The sequence below is a fragment of the Urtica dioica genome, chromosome 2 (genome assembly GCF_054948205.1).
Source record: "Urtica dioica subsp. dioica isolate 48M chromosome 2, U.dioica_male_clone48M_v1_H2, whole genome shotgun sequence".
Classification (NCBI taxonomy): domain Eukaryota; kingdom Viridiplantae; phylum Streptophyta; class Magnoliopsida; order Rosales; family Urticaceae; genus Urtica; species Urtica dioica.
In genome coordinates, this window is record NC_142757.1 from 37730640 (window position 1) to 37754794 (window position 24155).

General features: G+C 36.8%; 2 protein-coding genes and 1 pseudogene across 2 annotated transcripts; 1 reads left to right on the plus strand and 2 right to left on the minus strand.

Moving 5' to 3' along the window:
* Positions 1-9913: 9913 nt before the first annotated feature.
* ERF-1 (ethylene responsive element binding factor 1) lies at positions 9914-11153 on the plus strand. The gene has a single exon (XM_089604394.1). The coding sequence runs from the start codon at positions 10027-10029 to the stop codon at positions 10882-10884; it is 858 nt and encodes a 285-aa protein (XP_089460520.1). The 5' UTR covers positions 9914-10026; the 3' UTR covers positions 10885-11153.
* A 2176-nt stretch (positions 11154-13329) lies between these two features.
* LOC149404610 (protein LEAD-SENSITIVE 1 pseudogene) lies at positions 13330-13894 on the minus strand (annotated as a pseudogene).
* Positions 13895-18940: 5046 nt separating this feature from the next.
* UCH3 (ubiquitin C-terminal hydrolase 3) lies at positions 18941-22779 on the minus strand. Its single transcript, XM_089608031.1, has 9 exons — positions 22618-22779; positions 21830-21961; positions 21717-21755; positions 20866-20971; positions 20641-20699; positions 20457-20531; positions 19643-19691; positions 19445-19521; positions 18941-19211 (listed from the first exon to the last, which is right to left on the minus strand). The coding sequence occupies exons 1-9, from the start codon at positions 22690-22692 to the stop codon at positions 19128-19130; spliced, it is 696 nt and encodes a 231-aa protein (XP_089464157.1). The 5' UTR covers positions 22693-22779; the 3' UTR covers positions 18941-19127.
* Positions 22780-24155: the final 1376 nt, after the last annotated feature.

Below are 24155 nucleotides of genomic sequence, written 5' to 3' on the forward strand. Positions count from 1 at the left end.
TAATTTTGGCCGAGTGTTACTTGTCATCAAATGACCATGTCAAAAAATTTATTGACATTCATTTCATCCTATGTCTCAAAAGACAAAAATACCCTTTTGACAATTTTCGAAAAACTTGTCTCGTTTTTGTTTTGACTTAGCTTCTAGTTTAACTATTCATACTCGATGTGATTCGTGACAGTGACCTCATGGATCCAAATGAACAAAGCTTGAGCTAAACACTTGGACTCAAAAGTTCACAAAACCTTTTCCAAGTTTAGCTTAATGTCAACTGACTCCACTAAAGAGTTGACACTGAAAATCTCTCGGTTCAAATGAATTTATTTTCTACTCAAGAATTCAACCTAATTGTAATGAGTGGATCCACATAATATTATCAGTGTTTACCCTTCATGAATATCATCAGCTAGTCGGGATTTACAAAATTACCATTTTACCCTTCTAGCTGTTATTTCCTCAACTCCTTTGTCGCTTGTGAATAAGTTAGAAACAATGTATTGACGAGGAGCTAACAAGTCACATTGTTTCATCCAAAAGAGTCAAGACTCAATTTGGACACTGGCCAGTTCATTTATTCACACTCCAAGGAACAAAGCATGAGGTGATATACATTAAATTTCAGCAATCTTGTACATGAATTCCATATCTATGAGAACTTCACAAAGTTACTCATGACATTCTCACAACTTAGTACTTCACCAATAGGCCCTGTTCGGAATCACATATTGAGTCCGAACTCTGACTTTCTCAAATGAGAATACGTAAGTTGTGAAATGGCATGTCTTATTTCAGGATTAAGGTAAGCACGATGCAATTCATAGGTAGTGACTTCGAGACATAAGAGATTAAATTGTTTGTTCTTATTTTGTCTCTAGAAGTGCATTGGTCAATTCAGTACCTTCGGAAGATACCTAGAAGAACTATAGGGTGTGTTTGGTATACATCTCAAAAAATGTTTTTGAGATAAAAAAATAGTAAACAAAAAGTGAAAGTGGTGTTTGGTAAAATTTTTGGGTAAAAGTTTTTAAAAATTTTTGAAGTTGTTTTGTAAAAGAGTAAAGAAAAGTGAAAACAAATAAAAATGTGTTTTGTAAAAAAAAAATTCTTCTCTTCTCTCCTCCTTCTCCTTCAAAAACAAAAATGAAAACTGTACCAAACAGTTTTTTCAGTTTTTTCAATTTCTCAAAAACAAAAATGAAAACTGTACCAAACAGCTTTTTGAAAACAGCTGCAAAATAATTTTTCAGTACAACTACAAAAATTAGAAAATAGAAAACAAAAACTTTTTGAGTTAACTACCAAACAAACCCATAGAGTCTCCAACTCTCAATGCCCCATAACCAGACATCATAGATTCTCCTAACAATCGTACTGAGGTCAATAGGCCTTTGACCCTTAGATTGCGAATATATCGTTTTAAGCAAACTACGAAGAGTTTGTTCATGCAAATCTACATTTGTCTCTTCGTAAGTTGTTTAGTTTTTTTATGGACTAAAGACTAATGTTTTATCATAAAGCTTCAAACAGACACGGAAGAATGAATGAACGCTTCAACTTTTTATTAATGAATAAGCAATTACAAGCAAGAGTCTTCATGAGACTTTGTTACATCAAATGTACAATATAAAGACTACAACTCTTCTTGTGGGCACCATTGACAACGAAAACATGGCTCCCAAGTTGTATACATGGCATTCACGGCGGCTTTCATCTCCTTCATCTCTCTCATCTCCTTTCGGAGATTTGCCATCTTCATTGCCATTTGTTGCATTGTCTCCGGATCGATCGTGACCGTCGTGGCTTGAGCAGTGGCGGGAAAGTATATTCTGGAATATTCTATAAAGATGCCTTTTAAAGTGCTATAAATAGAGGGTTGATGTGAAGCAAAATTTAACCTAATTTGCCAAGGAATTTCGTGGCCTCTCTCCCATGAGTGTGCCGACCTAATTCCTCTACTCATTCCCCTCGGAATTTCTTCAATTCCATTCTTAGAAATAAGAGAGAAAGATCGGAAACACCCCGTTTCCAGATCTAATGAGTTATAACGAAGCCCACTCTTTGTTTTATCTTCTTCGGAGATTACGTTTCGGAAGACTTTGGTGTCATCACATCGAGTCCTTGAAGGAGGAGTTCCAGATCTGATCGTGTGGAGGCTTGTAAGTTCAAGACGAAGACGGATTGTGAAAGCTTTCGGTTCGTGAGCCAAAAACATTAAGTTTTCTTAAACTTGTGTTTTATCTGATATGGTTGCTTGATGAAGTTACTTATGATTAATTAATTAAGTAATCTAGATCTTGTTTAATAACAATGTTAATAATTAGCTCTTGTTAGCGTAATTATTCTTTTTCGCATTTTAATTGGTTATTTAAGGTGCATTAATCACCAACAAATATATAATGTAAGCATATATTATAATTTCTATTAAGAATCTTATTATTATTATTATGAAAGAACATTTCAGTCATTTTTTTTCTTTTGTAGTTGTATTATTATGTTATTATAATATGCATGACACATATACAGCCATACTAAACGGTGAAGATAATGTTTAGGGTATTTTAGCTTGGTCTATCGAGCGAAAAGAATAAGTGCAAAATTATTTTCGCAACAGCTCCGACCAACAACGTTAAAATGAAGTTTGCACCTTTTTAAACATTTGATCATCACAAAACTTTAGCAGCGTGTTCGTGACAATTGGAGGTATTTTTTGGGTTAATCACAGAGTTGCAAACTATTTGGGCAATTTTATTTTGCATTGTTTGTTGTTTGATCGCAATTTGTTTCGATTTGCGGTGCATAGGTTGTTTGAATTTCGAATTCGAGGCTTGTAAATTCTCGAATTTGATTGTCTAGATATTTTTGGCTTTCATCTTTAGAGCATATTTGGGTTTGAATTTTTGTCACGGCGAGACATAATGATGAGTGTGCTTACTTTTAAGAAGAAGAGTCATTGAAAGGTTATGCGTCTCGTATTATTGAGCAGAGGCAAAACTAAACATCAACAATAACACCAGAGTCACATCAGCGATCGTTGGCTCCATGGAAAGTTATGCCCTATTTGTGGACCCATATATGTTAAGGAGCTTCAACAGTTTCTTGTCTCACAGCCTCATGTCATGTCTGCTTCATCTTCGAATGGTTTGTCATTTCAGTATGTCTCAAGTATATCATCCTATTTGTGGATCTTTGATTTGGGTGCCTCGCACCATATGTCCCCTTATTTGTCGCCTTTGTTTCATTGTCTACTCATTCGTCTCTTGTCACTATGAAAGTCGATGGAATTCCTATGCCATTGGAGGGTATTGGTTATATTGCCGCGTCTCATGTCTCTCTTAATGATGTATACTGTATTCATAGTCTGGCTATAAACCTTGTATCAACTAGTCAATTGTGTGAATCTGGTTTCATAGTCATTTTTTTCCTCTTCTACTTGTGTTATGGACCCACGATCTCAAAAGGTGATTAGGACATGTCGTAGGCAGTTAAGACTCAGTGTCTTGGATGAACTTAAAATCTCAGATGTTATTGCTTCTAGTGTAAATTTATCTTCATTTCATTTGAATGAAGTTTTTTCTGAATTTTATTTATGGCATTCTCACTTGGGTCATGTTTTCGCATCTCATTTACGTTTATTGGCATCCATGCGAGCCTTAGGACATTTGAACTCCCATGAGATTTATTATTGTAGTGGTTGTAAACTTGCCAAATTCATTACCATTTTCAAAAAGCATTTCCGCATCAGTTACTCATTTTGATCTTGTGTATTTTGATGTGTGGGAACCATATCTTGTGCCCACAAAAGGGGGTTCTACATCTTATGTTTCTTTATTGATGATTTCATTCGTGATACGTGGGTTTATCTTATGAAGCGTAGATATGGTTTCCTGAGATTTTTTCGTGATTTGCAAGCTCTCATAAAAACCCAACATTATGCTGTCATTAAGTACCTTCATTGTGATTTTGAAGGGTGAATATATGCCTAACGAATTTTCTCATTTACTTGCCTCTCCTGAACCAAATGTCAAACCTCATGTCCCGCGTTATGGCGGGAAAAGTCGCATCCAAACGTATCAATTCTCACCATCTATGTTTTGTCGGAATCGATATGGATACGACTATGGATGCAACTAGTCGCATCAACAAGGTCATGAACTTTTTATGTGACTAGTCACATCCAGTAGCTTTATCTATAGAGGATTGGATGCGACTTTTGTCGCATCCAATAGCTTTAGCTACATAAAATTGGATGCGACTTTTGTCGCATCCAAAATCTCATCCAATTGATCAGGATGCTACCTTTGTCGCTTCCAATTGATCACTGGATGTGACTTTTTGAGCTTTGGATGCAAAAAAAGTCGCATCCAAAGACAATATTTGTCCTAGTGAAATTGCTCCTGATTATTCTTCTTCGTGTCTTTGGTTCTACTTGTTTTGTCCTCCGATCTCATGCATGTGGAGCGCATTAAGTTTTCTCATACGTCTTTTTTAGTGTGTCTTTTTGGGTTATGGTATTTTTCGAAAGGGATATCAGTGTTTTGATTCGGTTTGTTGGAAATTATATGTCTATCATCTTGTTGTGTTGGTAGATAATTTTTTCTCGGTTCCCGCTAGTTCACACCACATGACTCATTCAAAATCCATTCGCATTAATCCATTTGATACTGTCACCGAGAGGTTATATCCATTGAATATGATAATTTGGTTCCTGAGACACACATATCTTCGACGTCTCTACTACGACTACTTAATCATCTCCCAAGATTGAAGATGATCCTCATCTGCGTCAATCCATGCATGTTCATAAGTCTACTGAACATCCTTATTTTTTTAATTTTCCTATTTTGCTTAATTTGCCTCATTTTTTGTGTCTATTCACTATTTGACTGAGCATGTAGGGGGTCACGATCCACCTTGGCAGATGGCTATGGATGATGAACTCACTGCTTTACATCAGACTCACATTTGGGATTTGGTATCATTGCCATCATGGAACCATACTATTTGTTCTCATTGGGTTTATAAGATCATAAAAAAATCTAATGGATTTGTGTAACGATACAAGGCCCATGTTGTTGTGAAAGGTTTTACTCAGGAGTATGGCATGGATTATGAAGAGACCTTTGGACCTATTTCGAAGATTACGACTAGCTTTTGTTCATCAATGGAATATATCTCAGATGGAAGAAGTTACACGACACCTCCTCTTGGTATCGCGCTACAATCCGGGAATGATTTAAGAAGCTCCAAAAATCACGTTACGCTCTCAAACAAGCTCCTTGAGCCTGATTTAAGAATTTCTCCACTGTGACCACCTTTCATTGCATTATTCCTAGTCACCACGATTTCGCCTTTTTTTGTCAAGCATACAAGTAAAGATCATCTTATCCTTATATATTGATCATACTATTATAACAGATGATGATGATGAGATTAAATCATTGAAGTCTGATTTGGCCCAGTATTTTGCTATGAAAGATTGAGGTTTGCTATGTTACGTTAGAGGATAAAGGGTGGCCTCTTCTCTAAAGGGCTATCTTTTGTCTCTGTCAATGTATATTACGATCTCTTCGAGCGCGCATGTCTCACCAACAACAAGACCATTAACACTCATCTTGATTCCAATGCTCGCTACTCTCCTTGCGGTAGGTCTCATATCTCTGATCACATCCTATATTTTACGATTATCTCACAGTTACTTGTCTAGATATTGCGTACGCGGTCCATATGGTTAGTAAGTTTATCACTGGCCCAACTACAATCCATTGGGGTTTCGTTCTTCGTATCCTTGGGTACCTTCGAGGAACTCAGTTTAAGAGTCTCTTGTTTCCCTCTTCGTTGGGCTGGTAATCCTATCAATTGCAACTCCACCACTAGATTTAGCATTTTCTTGGTGATTATCTCATTTCTTGGAAGAGTAAGAAACAAGATGTTATTTCCCACTCCTCAACGGAACCTTAGTATCGTGTCATGGCTTCGACTACATGTGAGATTGTTTGACTGCGATGGCTACTTGCTAATCTAGGGGTTACTCTTCGTCACCCTACATCGTTATATTGTGATAATCAGAGTGGTATTCAGATTGCTCGTAATTTGATCTTTCATGAGCTCCAAACGTATAAAGATTGATTTCCATGTTCATCGCCATCACTTACAGCTTGATATGTCTTATGTGCCATTTTCTCTTCAAATTGAAATGTTCACAAAGGCTCATTCCACTTCGCCCTGACAAACTTTCAATGCTTATTATTGTAGTATAGTGAGTTTGAGGAAGGATATTAGCATATTTGTTATTTGTGAGGTAAGAAAACTTAGTCATTTCCATTTTCCTTTGCGGTTGTATCAGGATATATTACTCTCAAACACTTGTATTTAGATTATTACTTTATTATCAATATATCCCGAAATCTCTAAATTATCAGTTGGATTATAACTAAACTAAGTTAGAACCAAATTAATATTCTAACTTTGATTATACCCATTATATTTTACTATAATAATATATATTAAACAAATGCATTAACAATGCTAGTTCATTACACTCTTTTACAAAGTAACAACTTTGCAGTCACATCGACTTTACTCGACATCAAATGCACTTTATCAACAAGGTAACACTCGTTACAAACGACTTCATGACCACATAATTTTTAAAACAAAAATAGCATAACACGGTGACACTCTTTGTACATGTCACTGTTTACAAATAGCCATACACACTCTATTAAAAGTAACAATGGCATTTTTTTAATTGACACTATCTTCAAAACATTTAGCCGAACACGCTATAATGACATGCAAAAAACACTATTTATCAGCTAAACACAATCTACTTTCAACTGGCACTGTAAGATCCATAATAGGGTGTCAACAAACTGAATTCAATGGCATTCTTTTAGTTGATAGTATCTTCAAAACATTTAGCCGAACACACTATGATGACATGCAAAAAACACTATTTATCAGCTAAACACAATCTACTTTCAACTGACACTGTAAGATCCATAATATGGTATCAACAAACTGAATTCTATATGTAGCCCAGACTTTTAAACTTAAGGAGGCGTATCGGATAAAGATATAAAAATAAAAAGTTTAGTGTGTTTAAAAAATTGTTTTTTCCATAGAAGATATATGAAAATATCATATAATTCTAGGCTAAAAATATAAATGGAAATAATAAAAAGACTGGTAATATAACTTTTAAAAGTTCAACGGGGCATATGGCCCCAGTGTATCTAAAAGTTTGATTCTCTAACTCTGCAAGTGTACTTGCCCTTCCTTGTTAATTTTTGTTTACACCTCATGTTTCCTTCTCTTATGATCCGTTAATAAATAGGTTATTCATATGGTCATTAAAAAGCAAACCCTTGCATAACCAAACGTATTGTGATTTTAAAAAAAATTCCATCAAAGAGATTGTATAACTAACCAATCACGGATTAATTAAAGAAACAATTATACAAAATAACCATATAAAATTTATTCGATCTAGGGAGAGACTATAACAGCATGTAGGTTGAGATGTGACGGGATCTTCCTCATATCAATTTTGTCTCACCAAAAATGGTTTCCAAGTTCATTTTGTTTTTCAAGATCTTCGACTTTGAGTCCTTTGAATTGTGTTCGAGTCCTTCGAGTCTCCGAGCCTTCGCATTCTTCGAATATCAAATATTCGGGCTCTTCGAGTCTTTGAGTCTTCAAACCTTCGTGTCTTCACCTAGGAAACAAGAAACATAAACTAGAGAATTGTGCATAGGATTTTTCCTCAGAGCACTCCACGCTCAACATTAGTCCGGTTACATCGTATTTAGGTGGATGAAGTCATGCTCGTCTCTAAACTTCTTATAGAGAGAAGTCGAGGTGAAAATGAGACAGAGTTTTCTTAAGTCAAAGAGAATTTAAAATGAGTGAGAATGGAGGAGCCATTTATAGTGGCACTTGAAGGTTGTGAGAAGGTTTGTTTTGTCTATTGGAGACATAAGGGCGAATGTATGGATGAGATGACGGTTTGGCAGCCACAAGGAGTTGGAGGCGCCTCGGGGGAGTTTGTGGCCTCTAGTTTATGGCACAAGGGACTTTAAGGTGCCTTGGAGGAGTTAGCAGCACAAGGGAGTTGGAGACGAATTAAAGGATTTGTGGCCTCTGTTTGGCGGGAAAAAGGATTTGGCAGTAGCAGGGGTTGGCGGCCTGCTTCGCGTGGTGGCGAAAAGGGGTTGTCGGCGTGATAAGGTTGTCGGCCTTTTGGGTTTGGTAACCACTGATGGAGGTTGGTGGAAAATATTGATTTGACGGCCTTCTAAAGAGCTTCAAGAGTTCTTGCTTGCGAGTTTGTCTAGAGTGTTTTGTTTGTGACTTTTACTTGAAGATTTCGTCAAGGAGTTTAACTTGAGGGCTTCGTTCGAAAGTCTATCTTTAGAAACACTTGAGAATCGACTTGTGGACTTGATTTGGAGTCGACTCGAAGACTTTGTTTGGAGTTGACTCAAGGACTTGACTTGGATTCGACTTGAGGACTTGATTTAGATTCAACTTGGGGACCTTGGAGTCGGCTCGAGGACGTATGTTTGGAGTCAACCCGAGGATTTTGAATTTGACTCAAGGACTTGAGTAATTAAGGAATCGACACGAAGACTTGAGAGTTGACTCGTCGACTTTAGAGTCGACTCGAAAATTTGAGAGTCAACTCGAAGATCTTGTTTGGAGTAAACATGAAGACTTGAGAGTTGACCCGTTGACTTTGGAGTCGACTTGAGTACTTGGTTATGAGTCGATATGAGGACTTTGAAATTGGCTCGAGGATGTTGAAGTCAGCTCGAGACTTTTTTGAGAAGTTGACTCAAAGATTTAACTTCGACTTGAAGTTTGTCTTATGTCTGTGCCCTTTTTGTGTGAGGGTCAAGAGTATCTCTCGTGTTTAATCGAAATACGAGATTTATACTTTCGATTTCTAGAAATATCAGACATATCCCTTCAGTTTAATATAAATGACATATATATCCCCTAAAAAATATTATATTACAAATATCACCATTTTCGTTTATTTTTTACAAAAAAATAATTTGAACTCCTCAAAATACCTTTAATGAAATAATTTTTATTTTCTATTATATATACAAAAAAATTAAATTAAAAAATTTATTTATAAAAAGTTAAGGATTTTTTTTTATAAAATGACATTTTTATTTTTTTTAATAAAATAGTAAATAAATATTTACTCTATTAATGATATTTTGGGGAGTTTAAATTATATTTTTGTAAAAAAAATAAACGAAAATGGTGATATATGTAATATAATATTTTGTTACGAGATGTATATGTCATTTATATTAAACTGAATGAATATATCTGATATTTTTAAAAATCGAAAAGATAAATCTCACATTTCGATTAAGCACGAGGGATACTCTCGATATTTTCCATTTTTTACCTAAAGAAAAATGGCACTATAACAAGTTTTATCTAAATTTTTGTTAGCATGAGTTATATGTTTTAAAAAGTTTTAAAAATGGCACTATAACAAGTTTTAAAAATGTCAAGTTTTATCTCACATTAACGCAATAAATGTTTTTGATAAAACATTTAATTGGTCACTAGTCACCAGTCACTAGTCACTACTATTAGTAACTAATGTCCAAACGATATGATGAGGGGAGGCAGGAACAAACAGAAAAAAAAGCTTGAGCTAATCCAATCACACGGCGTACGTCATCATATAGATGTCATACTTTTAATTAAAGCACGTGATTAATACAAAAATTGCTCGCCCCAATAATCGCACAATTTGCACGCCCAGAAAGAACCTTCACCGAAGCCACCGAAGCAAAAATGTTATAAAAATCATTTTAATAATTTTCTAATATCCCCCAAACAAATATCCAATTATTTTTAAAATTGGTTCATGAACCGGCTCAGCTATATAACCCTCTCTTCTCTCTCCATCCCAAGAATTCAGATTTCAGACAATATTACCCCCTCTCTCTCTATCTCTCTAAAACACCAACACTTCTCTCACATCCAATCCAGAAAATGTACGGACATCAACAGATGTCGATGACGAGCACAGCCGAAACAGACTCGGCTCTGCTAGACTCGATCCGGCGGCACCTCCTCGGCGGCGGCGACAATCAAGACCTGTTCGCGGCGGCGACGAAACCAACGCTCCAGCGGAACACGAGCTTCAGCAGCCTGTACCCGTGCCTGACGGAGAACTGGGGAGAGCTTCCCCTGAAGATGGACGACTCGGAGGACATGTTCCTCTACAACGTCCTCCACGACGCCGTCGGCTTCGGCTGGGTCCCGTCCCTCGGCGCCGCGCCGATCAAGCCCGAGCCGGAGTCCTTCGACGTCGCCGCCGCGGCGCCGGCTCCGAAGGGGAAGCACTACCGCGGGGTGAGGCAGAGGCCGTGGGGGAAGTTCGCGGCGGAGATTCGGGACCCGGCCAAGAACGGCGCCAGAGTCTGGCTCGGCACCTTCGAGACCGCCGAGGACGCCGCGCTGGCCTACGACCGCGCCGCCTATCGGATGCGCGGCTCTCGCGCGCTGCTCAATTTCCCGCTCCGGGTGAACTCCGGCGAGCCTGACCCGGTTCGAGTGAGGTCCAAACGGTCCTCCTCTTCCTCGTCCTCCTCTTCTTCTTCTTCCTCGTCTTCCTTGTCTACTCTGAAGAGGCGGAAGAAGGCGGCTCCGGAGGTTTCTTCGCCGGAGAGCGGTGTCACGTCCACGTCGTCGTCGCTGTCGCCGCTGAGCAGGACGATGTCAGTTGAAAGTGGCACCACTTTGTCGTCGTTTGGGAGCGAGATGCTGTCGTTTGAGGGTGACGCGATGTCGTTCGGGCAACAGCAAGTGGGAGCGTGTACGCGTGGCGAGGAATCATTGGCGAGTTGATAGTGGGTTTGCTGAGCCTGGACCCACAGATGGAGATATCTTTCTATACATACGAGTCATATTGTGAATACACGCGAGACAATGAATTTTGGAGTTTGTTTATTATATTGATTTTGTTACATTCTTAGAGGGAAAAGGAAAACACGTATGTAAATTAGATAAAAGTATGATAGTGGGTGGTGGTCAGAGAAAAGATCTACTGAATCTACTTGTTTATAATTATTGGGACTTGTTTCTCAACTGGAAAGTTTTTACACTGCGTTGCGAAATCCAATTCGTCCACTTTAAAGTAAACCTGAGCATTTGAATGGTAATGCGGGGAATTTCATTCCCTTCCGGCTAATTTAAAGAATAGAATTTTCTTTTAAATGATAATACGTGGAAAGAATTATTTTTTCCGTTCATCAACGAAAATCAGCAAAAATAGTACGGAAATGGTCCTTTTAGTGATTTTCGTTGATTTCAGTCTTTATATTATTTTTTATTTTTTAATTCTTCATTTTTATTCTTTTATAAATATCACTCTCATTCACATTATTTCATCACAACTTTCTCATATAATTTATTTTCATACTCTCTTCAACTACTCTAACTCATACAATGCTAATATATATTTGTTTTATTATAAACTTTCTAATTTAATTTTCATATATAATTTTAGTATATAGATTTAATATATAAATTTAATAAAAATCATTGTTTTCTCCATTTTTTTTGTTCTTCTTCGTATATAGTTTGTAATATAGTTTTAATATGTAATTTTCATATATAAATTTAGTATATAGTTCGTAAGATTTTATGAGTTTAAAAAACTAAAATACTCTTAATTTTCTCTCTTTACATGTTAGTCTTTATTTAAAAGAAACACTATATTTTAATCATTTACAAATGTATTTATTTTAATTATTATTTTTTATGTATGAAAATGGAAATTTTCACCAATGGAATGATATTTTTTGGGCCGGCTAGATATCTAGTTCAAATTGACCACCTCTTTTAAAATTCTAACCAAACTATTACTTAAATTAGGTAACTAGTCAAATCCACTACCAAACAATATTATATTTCTATCTTAACCCTCATCAAATACACACCAAAATTTTCGCATCCGACTCCAAATCCTTCAATCCTCCGATATTGCCTCCGAACTCTCCGTCGATTTCGAATCCTTCAATCCTTTGATATTGCGTCCGACCTTCTTTTTCGTCACCCAATTTTCTGATTTCGCCACTTCCGAAGCCGACGAAGCGTCTCCGTTCTCAAACTTGGAAAAAATGGTAAGTAAATATGATTTCCAATTCGATTAACCCATAGAACACCATAATCGAAACCATACCCCGCATCTCCGATCAATTCTCTGTTAGATTAACTATAAAATATGGTAAATAATATTTCCAATTCGATTAACCCATAGAACACCATAACCGAAACTCTAGAACTTTAATGGTAAATAATATTTACAGTCGGGTCATTCGATAGTAAATATTATTTACCATTCGAAAAAGCAAAATACTTGTCTCCGATTTGACGAACGATTCCATGATTCAAATTTGATGATGAATAACTGGAAAAAATTTGGAATTGACAAACAAATAAGAACGAAGTTTTAAGAAACCAAAGAACCTAAACACCTACACTAGACAAACATAAACTAAGAAGGATTAAATGACTAACCTAGACGAATAGATAATATAAGAACAATAGAAGAACATTTACGAAATCGACAATCCTAAGCATCTATTCCAAATGAGTCGTCGAATATCCTGGTCGCAACTCTAGGATAATTTTAATAGTAAATAATATTTACTGTCGGACCATTCGATAGTAAATATTATTTATCATTCGAAAAAATATCATGTCTCCGATTTGGCGAACGAAATTTTATGAAACCAAGGGCAATTTTGGAAGTATGAGAAATATGAGTTATTTTCCCTAAATAAATAAATAGTTAGGTTATAATTTAAAAGTCTCCTCTATAAATGAGCTAGTTGTTTATAAATCTCTTTTATTTCCCATAATGAGTGGAATAAATGTCAATATTGGAAGAAATAATCACTTTAAGTCAAACACGGAATTTCGTGTCCTATGAAATTGGATTTTCACTTCCTTCCATAAGCTCATGTTTACTTCAAAGCCCTTTAATAATTATAAATAAATAAAGAGGAAATTGCGGCACAAGTGTCCAAAGTTATCGGGTTTTTACACTTATGTACCCAAACTTTTTTTTTTTCGCGGCATAAATGTCCAAAGTCACTTCTCGGTTACTCTGTTAGTGTTTTGGACGTTAAATATAAACGGAGAGCCACGTGTCTTCATCCTATTATGTTTGAGTTAATAAATGAGAGTAGAAATCAACTTTTTAAACTGTAAACACACTTCCATAACAAAAAAAAAAGTATATTTGATACAAGTTTAGACAAACATGAACCGAGAAATCATAAAAAAAAAAAAAAAGAATACTCGAAGCGGTTCAACGGGCGACAACCAGTGGCGGGCCGGCGGGCATTTCGGTCTCGACCACCCGAAGCAAGCCGGCCGCGAGCCTGGTGGTGAGATCCTCGACCGGGATTTTGACGACGTCTCTCCTCTTTCCGATATCAGCTGCGTATCGGCTCGCACAGTAAACCCCGACAACGGTGGCGGCCATACCATAGACGTTGGTGGTCAAGAGCCGCAGCGGAGACGACATCACGGCCGCGAGCGGGCCACCGATGATCGACGCGGCCTGGCCGCTCTGACCCATCGTCCTCTTGTCGAGGACCAGAAGCCCCGTCTTGCAATATATCGCGAAATCCTCGCAGTTGTGCTTGAAGACATTGTAGCAACCGAACCCGTTCTCGAGGAGGAACCGGGCGCGGTGGACCACGGCGTGGGCCGGGTCGGAGTCCGCCAGCGTGCAGGTCACGCCGCGGGCCTTGGCGAGGAAGAGCGCGGGTTGAGGAAGCACCACCGCGGGTCGAGGAAGCACCACCGCTGGTCGACGAAGCTGCGTCGCGGGTCGAGGAAGCATCAACGCGGGTGGAGCCAGCAGCGTCGCAGGCCGAGAAAGCACCACCGCGGGTCGAGGAAGCACGGTGGAAGAAGGAAATGGCGAATATAAGGTTTTATTTTTGGGAAAATATCACATTTATACCCTGTGTTTTAGTGAAATGTCGAGTTTAACCCTCGGTTTTCAAAAATGTCGAGTTCATACCCTCTGTTTAACTAAAATGACAAAATTATACCCTGAAATGAATAACAGCGTCACAAATCTCCCTTTCATTGATATTAAGTCTTATATAAGAAAGACCAAATCAAATCTAAATCAGTGCCCTAACTTCCAAATTCTCAATTTTGAAATAAAAATAGCCTTAAATTGAAATTAAATAATAAAACTCATACCTCCTAATAAATGACTTCATTCCGTGTTCGAATTGTAACTCTAAATTCTGTATTCTCTGTTCGAATATGCGATTTTGATGACTATCAACTATCGATGTTTAACCATTTGTCTCTTTCTGTGTTCTTCACGATTAAGAGACTGCTGTTTATTTTTTAGTTTTTAAATAAATTACATATATGGCGCGAATGAATAAAGATAATTGATGTTTATATATACATATTATAGTCAACGTCAATGAAAAGTCAATAAAAAGAATATTCGTGACACTGTTGTCTATTTCAGGGTATAATTTCGTCATTTTAGTTAAACAGAGGGTATGAACTCGACATTTTTGAAAACCGAGGGTTAAACTCGACATTTCACTAAAACACAGGGTATAAATGTGTTATTTTCCCTTTATTTTTTAATTTGTTATAATTTACTCTCATTTATTAACTCAAACATTGTAAGATGAAGACACGTGGCTCGCCATTTATATTTAACGTCCAAAACACTAACAGAGTAACCGTGAAGTGACTTTGGACACTTATGCCGCGAAAAAAAAAAGTTTGGGTACATAAGTGTAAAAACCCGATAACTTTGGGCACGTGTGCCGCCATTTCCTCAATAAATAAATAACAAGTAGCTTGTTGTATTATGCTACATAAGTTAATATCAGGGATCCTATAGCTTCCACCAACCTAAACTAATTTCTTATTGAAAAAAAATTCTATATTATAAGTAAATAAAATGCCTGCAAAATAAATAGTCTATGGTGTTTGAATCCGCATGCACGTTTTAAATATGATAGCTTTGACTGAAATTAGAATCAGTGATTTTTCTTAATTGTGTCAAATGTGGAAAGTCTAAATAACGCAATATTCAGTAAGGAAAAAAAAGGTCATTTCAACTAATTAAAATGAAATTGCCTAGAACTAACGTTCGTCATGTCATGCAGTCATATTGAGTATTGAGTATTGACTATGAATGAAAGAAAACAATGGTCGATATTAAAAATTAAAAGATAAACATATATTAAATGGTACGATTTAATAAGTTACTGTAGTAGCAAAATTGCCACTACTTATTTTAACAAACGTGCCTAAAATCGTCGCTGCTCAAGTTGTCTCATGTCGACATGAACTATTTAGCCTTCTTTCGACTGCAAAGACCAATTGGAATACAAGTGCATCAACGATACTCTAATGAATCTAATGTAAAGTGAAACTATTGATTATTCTAACCATTAATTTTTTTAGTTGTCCGAAATTTATCACTAATAGTAAACAATATAAGTGGAGCATTCAATTATAGACAAACAAGAACGTCTATATTAACAAGGCAAGTACAAATTAACAGAGGTGTGATACTTTTTTCATTACAGTAGTCAATAATAAGTAAAGCATATAATCTAAACTAAGACAAAAATAACTTGATCTCCAGACAAGATGATCATCTTCAAACGAAACAAATTGATCAGAATTTGACCAAGGAAAATAAAGCACCCATAAAAAAATTTAATTCAAAAATTAAAAACTATAATTAACTAAGTCACATGAAACAATAGAATTATATGCTAACCATAAATGATCATATACGTTTTTACCGAACTTAACCTTATTAATTAGTTATTTTACTAGATTTTCGATATTAAAAAAAATACTCCTAATGTAAGGAATAGATGATCTATCATGATTCGTTTTTACTCTCTCTCTCTCTAAACGATTTTGAAGATCGTTCATACCAATATTTCTGTATTTCATCATTTTTTTTCTATAGAATTATGATCATAATTACATAATTTGTTTAGTAGTGAGTATAGTAATGAATTAATTGTAATATTCATCAATTAACAATTTAATTGTGTTTTTTTCATCGGACTCAAGCACCTGTATTAAACTCTGACGGTAGCCGAGGCATCCGACAGGTGGTGAGGCTCCACGACATGCCGAAGTCCATTGTGTCGGATTAGGACAAGCATGATTTGGTTTTGGGATGACCTCTTCAAGCTCCAAGGGACCATACTCCACTTGCAAACTGATGGCCAAACTGAGGTCGTCATATGATGCCTCGAGACGTACCTATGTTGCCTCGGGGGTAGTTGCCCAATGCAATAGTCGAAGTGGCTCCCATTGGTCATGTTTTGGTACAATAACCACACCTCGTCCAAGACCAAGTGTCTACGGCCATCCTTGTCGGCACTAATTCGGTATCACTACGGGTTGCCCATTTTTCCTGATGTCGATATTCTCCTATGCGATCGTGACATCTACCTCGACACGCTAAAATGATACTTAGTCTCAGTGCAAGCTCACGTGAAACGACACGTGGACGGGAAGCAGTGAGAGCTAGAGTTCGAGGTAGGCAACCTTTTCTACGTCAAGCTTTGGTTGTAAACGTCAAAAGTTTGTGGCAAAACAGATGTTCGAGAAGCTCAACTTGCGAGTTTGCATGCCATTTTTGTTCTGTGCTCGGGTGTGACTCGTTTTTTTATATCACCTTAAGCTTTCAGCGAAGGTGACGATCCACCCCGTTTTCCATGTTTCGTAGCTCTAGGGCGCTCTCGTTGGCATAGTGGCCGAGCTTACCTTCCTGCGACAATTAACTTCTGACCTTTAGCTCTCTGTCACACCGACACACGTTATGGGCATATGCGTCGGAGAAATTGGAAGTGGGCACGAGATGAAGGTGCTTATACAGTGGAAGGGGCTGCACTCTCATGAGCAACATGGGAGCCGTACGAGATGGTGAAACAACAATTTCTAGAATTTCACCTTGAGGACAAGGCGACTCTTTGGGCGAGGAGTGATGATAAGCCACCAATCAAGTTCACGTATGTTAGAAAGAATAAAAGAGTGTAGGTCGAATTTTATTTTGTGCTTTTTGGTCAGATGGAGAATGTAGTCTGTTGTTTATTAACAGAGAAAAAAATATGTGGGGCATTTTACTTTGTACTTATATGAGAGCGTTGGTCCTCTTGAAAGGCATCTATCCTTTGTAATTACTAAGAGATTACGAATATATCAAACTCAATTTTCTTTTACGAAACATGATTGTCAAATTTTTTTAAACACAACAACACTAGTATGCTATGATGCTATTAATGCTATATCGGAGTCGAATTTGAAAATTATTGGAATTGGATGAACATCTTTTTCCACCGCCTTTTTTTTTAGGGAAACAGTAGTGTTGTTGGCTTATTTTTTAGTGCAACTTTGTTTGGAAAGATGTCGTGCAACATACTCTTGGATATTTTAAGACATCTTAGTTACTGTGTGCAGATCTGTATTTCTGACAAGTTTCTTGTTTCGCTAAAGACCTTCTTCTTATATTATCTCTGTGTGAATGAATAAGCAAACCCTAATTCGATCCAGAGGTGTTGACTACTATAAAAGAAAGAGGTTTTGCTCTTAGTGGTTTTGACGCATTCATTCACACTTTTAAGTTCTTAGACGTGTACGATCGACGGATTGAGAAGCTAACTATGTAGTGTGTGTGGTGTGATTCTCTGAACACTTAGTGTACACGGGCGTTGACATCGAAGATTACTAAACACTCGGGAGAGTGTTTCAGAGTGGAAGTGAGATGATCTCATATTCAGGGGAGCTTGAGTTGAAATTCACGGGTATCATATTCAGGGGAGCTTGAGTTGAAATTCACGGGTAGTAATAGAAAAAAAAAGCCTTGAAACGGGGATCATTCATATATGTCCATTGTTGTACTGTTGTCTACTTTTCATATAGTGAATTTCCTTTCCACTTGACACACTGTCATCCAGAGTAAGTGATGTTGCACTAAACTGAGTTAACATTTATTGTGTCATTTACTTTTACGTATTGCTTTTATATTTATTCATCTATTGTATTTGAACAGATTGTCGCACACATTAACTCTGTGCGACATCTTATATTTCTGACTAAACAGAATTTCAAGTAGGAGAATTTATTAATGCCCCGTGACTACATCAGTCTGGGGGAGATAAAAATTACAAGCAGGTGGTATATCAAACGACGTTTTAGAGTAAGGAAAAAAGGTTATATTGAGCTAATTGGTGGGCAACATGATTCTCCGTTTGACAAACTGAAAGGATGAGGCTGAGTTCACCTTAAGATCACGACTATCGTCATAAGAAAACCCTTCTCATTCTTCACTGCTTCGCCGCTCCTCATAATAGAGATCACCGGGACTCGTCTTGTTTCGATGATTTAATTCAGAAAGGTTTGTAAATGGGCTACAGCCACGTTAAATTTAAGGTGCTTTCTAATCATTAGCTTTCCCATTATTAAAAAAATTACAAGGATAGCTGTATTGTACCACACACCTAGACGCAAGACAATTAAGGACCATTTTCAATTAAAAAACTTTGATTTTTATTTTTTTTTATTTATGGATAAAGAATTACTAATGACGGATATTATTTGAAACTTTATCGACAAATTTATTTTTAGTATATTGGTTTATTGAATACTAATCGGTATACCAACAACTAACCTACCAGTGTCACAATACATTCTGATCAACAAATTCGATGTTGATATTTAAATATATTATGAAATACTATTCAGTAACTGGTATCTCTCAATAATATCAGAACATCAATTATGGATAGTTTAATCCTCGGTCAGAACCACATTAAGTAGCTCATGTAAATCAGATCAATTTAGTTTGAATGGGTGATTATTTAATTTCGTCAAGTTAACTCCAAAATATAATGGAATATCATTTAAAACCTAGCTCATAAAAAATCCAAATTTACATAGGTTTCTAACACAAACCGCTGCAAGTCCTAAACATTAGCTCCACATTACACGAAAAAGCTGGAGAATCGCAACGGAACATTACTATAATTTTGACAGTTCATTTTATTAAGTTTTGTGAAGTCTTAATTCTTCGAAACGGCAATGACGTTGAAGTTGAGTGACTCGGGATTTTTCTGGATCATGCCCTGGATGACTTTAGCTGCATCCTGTTGATCAGAAACAGATGATAGAAATGTTAAAATTTTACTAAATGACATGTCATCGGTCCCAAAACTAAACTTGATATCAAAAGTTGTACGGGCAGTTTCCTCACTAATAAAAAGTCCCAAAACTTCCAAACACCAATTCAATTGAAATATTTGTCGGCATGTTCGAATAGTTCTGTTTCATCATATAAGTCTGCCAAACTGTCATTCGGTAGTAGAGAGGACATCAATACCTGCAAAAGAGTGGCTGGTGAGGATGTGCCATGGGAAATTGGTCCAGTCTTTCTTCCATCGAGCTCACAGAGTGTTCCTACACGAAAAAGGTTTAGACCGATGTAAAAAATAAAATACGGACCGTGAGTTGAAATTCATTTAGCAAACATTTCCTTTGTCGGAGAAGAAGAATGAGAGATTAGGTAGGGACAACATACCATCCACGCAGGCAAAGCAGATGAAGTGAGTGTTTACATTGTCCACTGCCTATAGAATGGAAGTGGTGCGTCAAAAAAGTCAAAAGCTTAGCTTATCGAAATAAAATAACACGAAAATAAGAAACATTTTGGTGGGTGTATTCATGTCTATGGAAATCAAGTAAAGGAGCAAATAAATCAATTACAGGCTGATAAGTGCCTCGCTCACTTTATTAGTGGAAAATATGATAATCAAAATAAAAAAAGGATAGTTTTGCCAGAATTTCGAGACGTGCCTACAATATCATCTCCCAAAAGCCCACGTGGCTCTAAACAAGAATCTCCAAGGCCTGATCAAACTAATAATTTAAACAGGTTACACTACTTAGTCAGATATTCATGAACCAGAATGCACATACTAAATATTTTCCTTTGCAGTTCCAATTGTGCTAAAATATACTAACAATCAGCATCTAAATACTTATTACTATCCTGTGAAGAGATACCTAGAAGTATCATTTTCCTCATTTACCGATTCGATTTTTGTTTATTTTTCTCGTAGTCCATTCGTATGCGAGAATCAACAACATCTTACCATTCTAATAAAACAATGTCGTTATATTAATCAGCAACTTTGTCACCTAAAAACATAATAGTTTAATGTAATACTACTAGTAGAAGCCAATTGAACCGTGTTTCTGACAAGCTCTCGTCCTTAGGGGATTAACTAAAGGACACTAGAATCTAACCAAGATAACCAATTAGACCCCGGGCTTCTTGAATTTTAGACGTCTCTTATGAGAGTATCCTTATTTTTAAAGGTACAAAAACTAACCTCTGTATCACCGCCAGTAGCTGCAACTGAGTGAGCAACTTCCATTTCAGTATCATTCTCCAGAAATTTTGCTCTCTACACAGATATACAAAAGATAAAATTACAACGTAATGAAGGCAGTTCATCAGTGTATATCTAATTTATAAGAGAAATAGCCAAAGGGAAATAGTGAAAGAAGCAGAACCTCCAATGCATCCATATTTGCAGTTGTCTTAAAAAACTTATCCAGAAATGACCCCTCGACTGAAAACACAGGAGACGTCAGCACAAGCAACTATTTAGAAGAGGGTTATATTATGCATCTGATTATTATTTATAAAAAAACGATTGAGAAATAATATTACATCCCAGAGAAGATGCCATCGAGAAACAAAAAAACATGGATATCAAACAGTAACGTAACACTTACGGAGGCTTATCTCTGATTTTATATTTCCAACAGCATGGAGAAGTCCAATTGTTCCGCATGCATTTCCCACAGTTTGTCTCATGAAATAAACACTGCCATGAGGTTCCTATAGTCGGGAAGGAAAAAAAAATTAGGGAGAGAACAGAATAAAAATTAATTTTAGTGAGTTATGCCTGAGTGCAGAGCTGGCTTAAAGCCAGGGTCAATGAGCATTGATTTTTCACCCCCAAAAAGAGTTGCTGACAATGTTTACTTGAACACAATTTAAAGAAAATGAAAGTGAAAGTTGTCAGCCTAATCTTGTGCTCAGTTCTCAAAATAAATAACATGTATATAGAAGCTATGAATGCGCTAAAACCGCCTCCCTGAAGGACCGTACACTGAACTGGACCACCATTTTCTTAAACCACAAGTCCGGTCTAGAAAGATATGTTTCTTAATGCGGTGCGGTCTAGTTTCAAATACTAAACCATGGTTGGACTGGACTGACCAGTTACAAAATTTTATGAATTTGTATATGTATACTAAAAATTATCCAACTATACCGGACTGGTCTAAACCGGTTCGGTCTATTTTCTTATTGGTCCAGTCCGGTCTATATATTTCCAAACCGTTTAAGAATGGCCAGCTCCGGCTTGGCCGGATGGGACCATATACACCCATTGAGACACCTATGCGAGAGAGAGAGAGAGAGAGAGAGAGAGAGAGACGAATTATGATGTGTTTGTCTAATTTACTACACTAATCTAGCTTCTAGACAAAAGCTAATTCAATACAAGATGTGAAAAACAAGAAACAAAAATGTGACTATGAAGGTTTAATATAAATTGTTGGATCAACGAATTGCTAACCTTTATTTCACTAGCCTGTAGCCTTCTCTCTTCTTCACTCTGCGGCCAAAACGAATCGTTGTCAAAAACTCTGAGCACAAGAATAATGTAAGGAAAAAAATTAAAAAGCATACCTCTGAGGTTAAGGGATATAGGAATAGCACAGCTAAGACAGGCTTTGGGACCATTTCTAGAAGTTCTCCATCCAAACCATACACATCGTAACACTCTGCTTCGCTCTCGGGAACACCTAAGCCCCAGAGGAACTGCATAATTAAATTAATAAGAGAACTCAATATTCCATAGAATAATAAAAGGCTAGTCACACTATATTTAGTAAGTATAGTAAATAATAAAATATCTCAGGAATTTTTTGGCTATGTAATTGTTCACAAATATATACAAACTAAGGTATATCAGATTTAAGAATTGATAATACTCAAACGACCAGAAAAAGTCTCTCAAACTTTAAAATTGCCATAGCCTGCTTTGAAATCATGAGCACCATTTTACAAAACAAAACTTCATATTAAATACAAAAATGTAAAGAAAAAATAATAACTGGCTTCTCATTTCTTGTACAATCCAATACTACAAAGCACAGCTATTTGACATTATTTCTAAAACAATTGATATAGCAGTGTATTTGTTGTTGCCGAGCTGATTTTTTTCCTTGTAAAAAGGATCCGAATCCATTCATTCTTTGGGTTAGGATTGGCCTACACAAAAAAAATCTGGCTCTAATATCTCGGCGGCGAAACTAGCTATGAACAGAACGATATCTCAAAAGCTAAACAGAGAAAGAAAATTAAGAAATTCATAGGAAGCACCAAACTAGATCAACTCTACACTTCGCGACTATGAATATTCCAAAGCACTAAACATCGTATACATCAGAAGTAAGAGAAAGTTTACAAAGAACCTGGTTCATGACATCGGGATTAGCTTCAAGAGGAAGCCATCTTTTAGCACCAGGACGTTCATCCAAATCCGCCATTTGAGCTTCTTCTTTTCTGTAAGGAGAGAGATTTTGAAAAGGAAAAAAAAAAACCGCCTGAGTGAAATTCTGCGATTAATAAAAAAAAAAAAAAAAAAATAAATTAATGATATATATGTTTTGGGTAGAGTACTAGTCTTCTAGAAGAATATGCCTCGAGTTTAACGTGCTGGGGCGGTGCGACCACTTGAAAACAACGAGGTCTGTGACTAGGCCCAGTATGGCTAATTGAGCCCAAAAGTTAACAGAGAATTAGGGAAATGGCCGGATGTAGTAGTGTTTTCAATGATTTGGACCAAAATATAGGGTAGCTTGTTTTTGGACACTTTTAGTAGTGTTTTGAGGAGAGATAATAGTTTGATATCGGGTTTGCCCTTGAATTTGTAATTTTGTTCATTCAAACCCCCAAACCAAAACTTGCTGTATAAGACTTCTCATACGGTCTTGTTTATTGTCCCATGTACAGCTCTCTCTCTCTCTCCTCTCTTTTTTTTTCTCTGCGTGTGAAGGACGTTTCATCTCCCTGTCATGATCCTCCATGAGCTGCGTGTCTATGAAGTGAAGCTCAGCTCTCCGGCCACCTCGTCATCGTCTAAAAGTAAGCTTCTTTCGTTCATCGTCTTCGTCGTCTTCTCTCCTCTCTTTTTGTTTCTGGGCTTTCGTTCATCGTCGTGGGGTTTTTGAGTTTATGGGTTTCGGATTCATGTTTGTTCAACGTCATTATCGTGCATCTTAAAAGAAAGCTTCTTTTTCATCGTTCATCTTTGTTTTCGTGCGTTTGTCTGGGTTTTAGGTCTGTGCCATTACCCGCCGTCTCTGTGTTGTTTGTTGCTGGGTTTGTTTGTGTGTTGTTCTTCATTGTTTTGAACGTTTTGAGTTTTTCGCGTTCTTGAATTGTAGACATACATGTCTACAGTCTCTGAAATTGTAGACTATAGACATGTTGTAATTGTAGACATATAGGTCTACAACTTCCGTTGTTGTAGACGTATTAGTCTACAACAGCTGAAGGTGTAGACCTGTATGTCTACAGTTGTAGACAGTATATCTACAATTACAATAATTGTAGACAGTTGTAGACAGTATATCTACAATTACACTTCATTGGTGTAATTGTAGATATACATTTCTACAAATATTCTCATTGTAGACATTTAATTTTTTTCATACATGATAATAACAAAATCAGATATATGCGTTTCTCCTATGCAGGAATGTCCGAAATATATATATTTTTGAAACACAGTGGTACATGGGTCGAACCCACAGTATACGTCGAGAGAGGAAATTTGGGTATTATGGTGTCGTCTTCGGTGAACTACCCTAGTTTGATGCAGATTTTGCTCGCGGAGCTTGGCCTTTCCCCATCAACTCACAGAATCGGTTTGAAGTACTTGATTGACGGTGCATGTAAACCTATTGAGATTAAAGACAACGGTCAATTGAAAGCTTATTTGTATTTG

Coding starts and splice junctions, on each gene's coding strand:
- ERF-1 (XM_089604394.1), top strand. CDS start 10,027: ATGTACGGACATCAACAGATGTCGATGACGAGCACAGCCGAAACAGAC.
- UCH3 (XM_089608031.1), bottom strand. CDS start 22,692: ATGGCGGATTTGGATGAACGTCCTGGTGCTAAAAGATGGCTTCCTCTT. Junction 20,972..21,716: donor TACAGGCTAGTGAAATAAAG/GTTAGCAATTCG, acceptor TCCCGACTATAG/GAACCTCATGGCAGTGTTTA. Junction 19,522..19,642: donor CTGCTTTGCCTGCGTGGATG/GTATGTTGTCCC, acceptor TTTTTCGTGTAG/GAACACTCTGTGAGCTCGAT.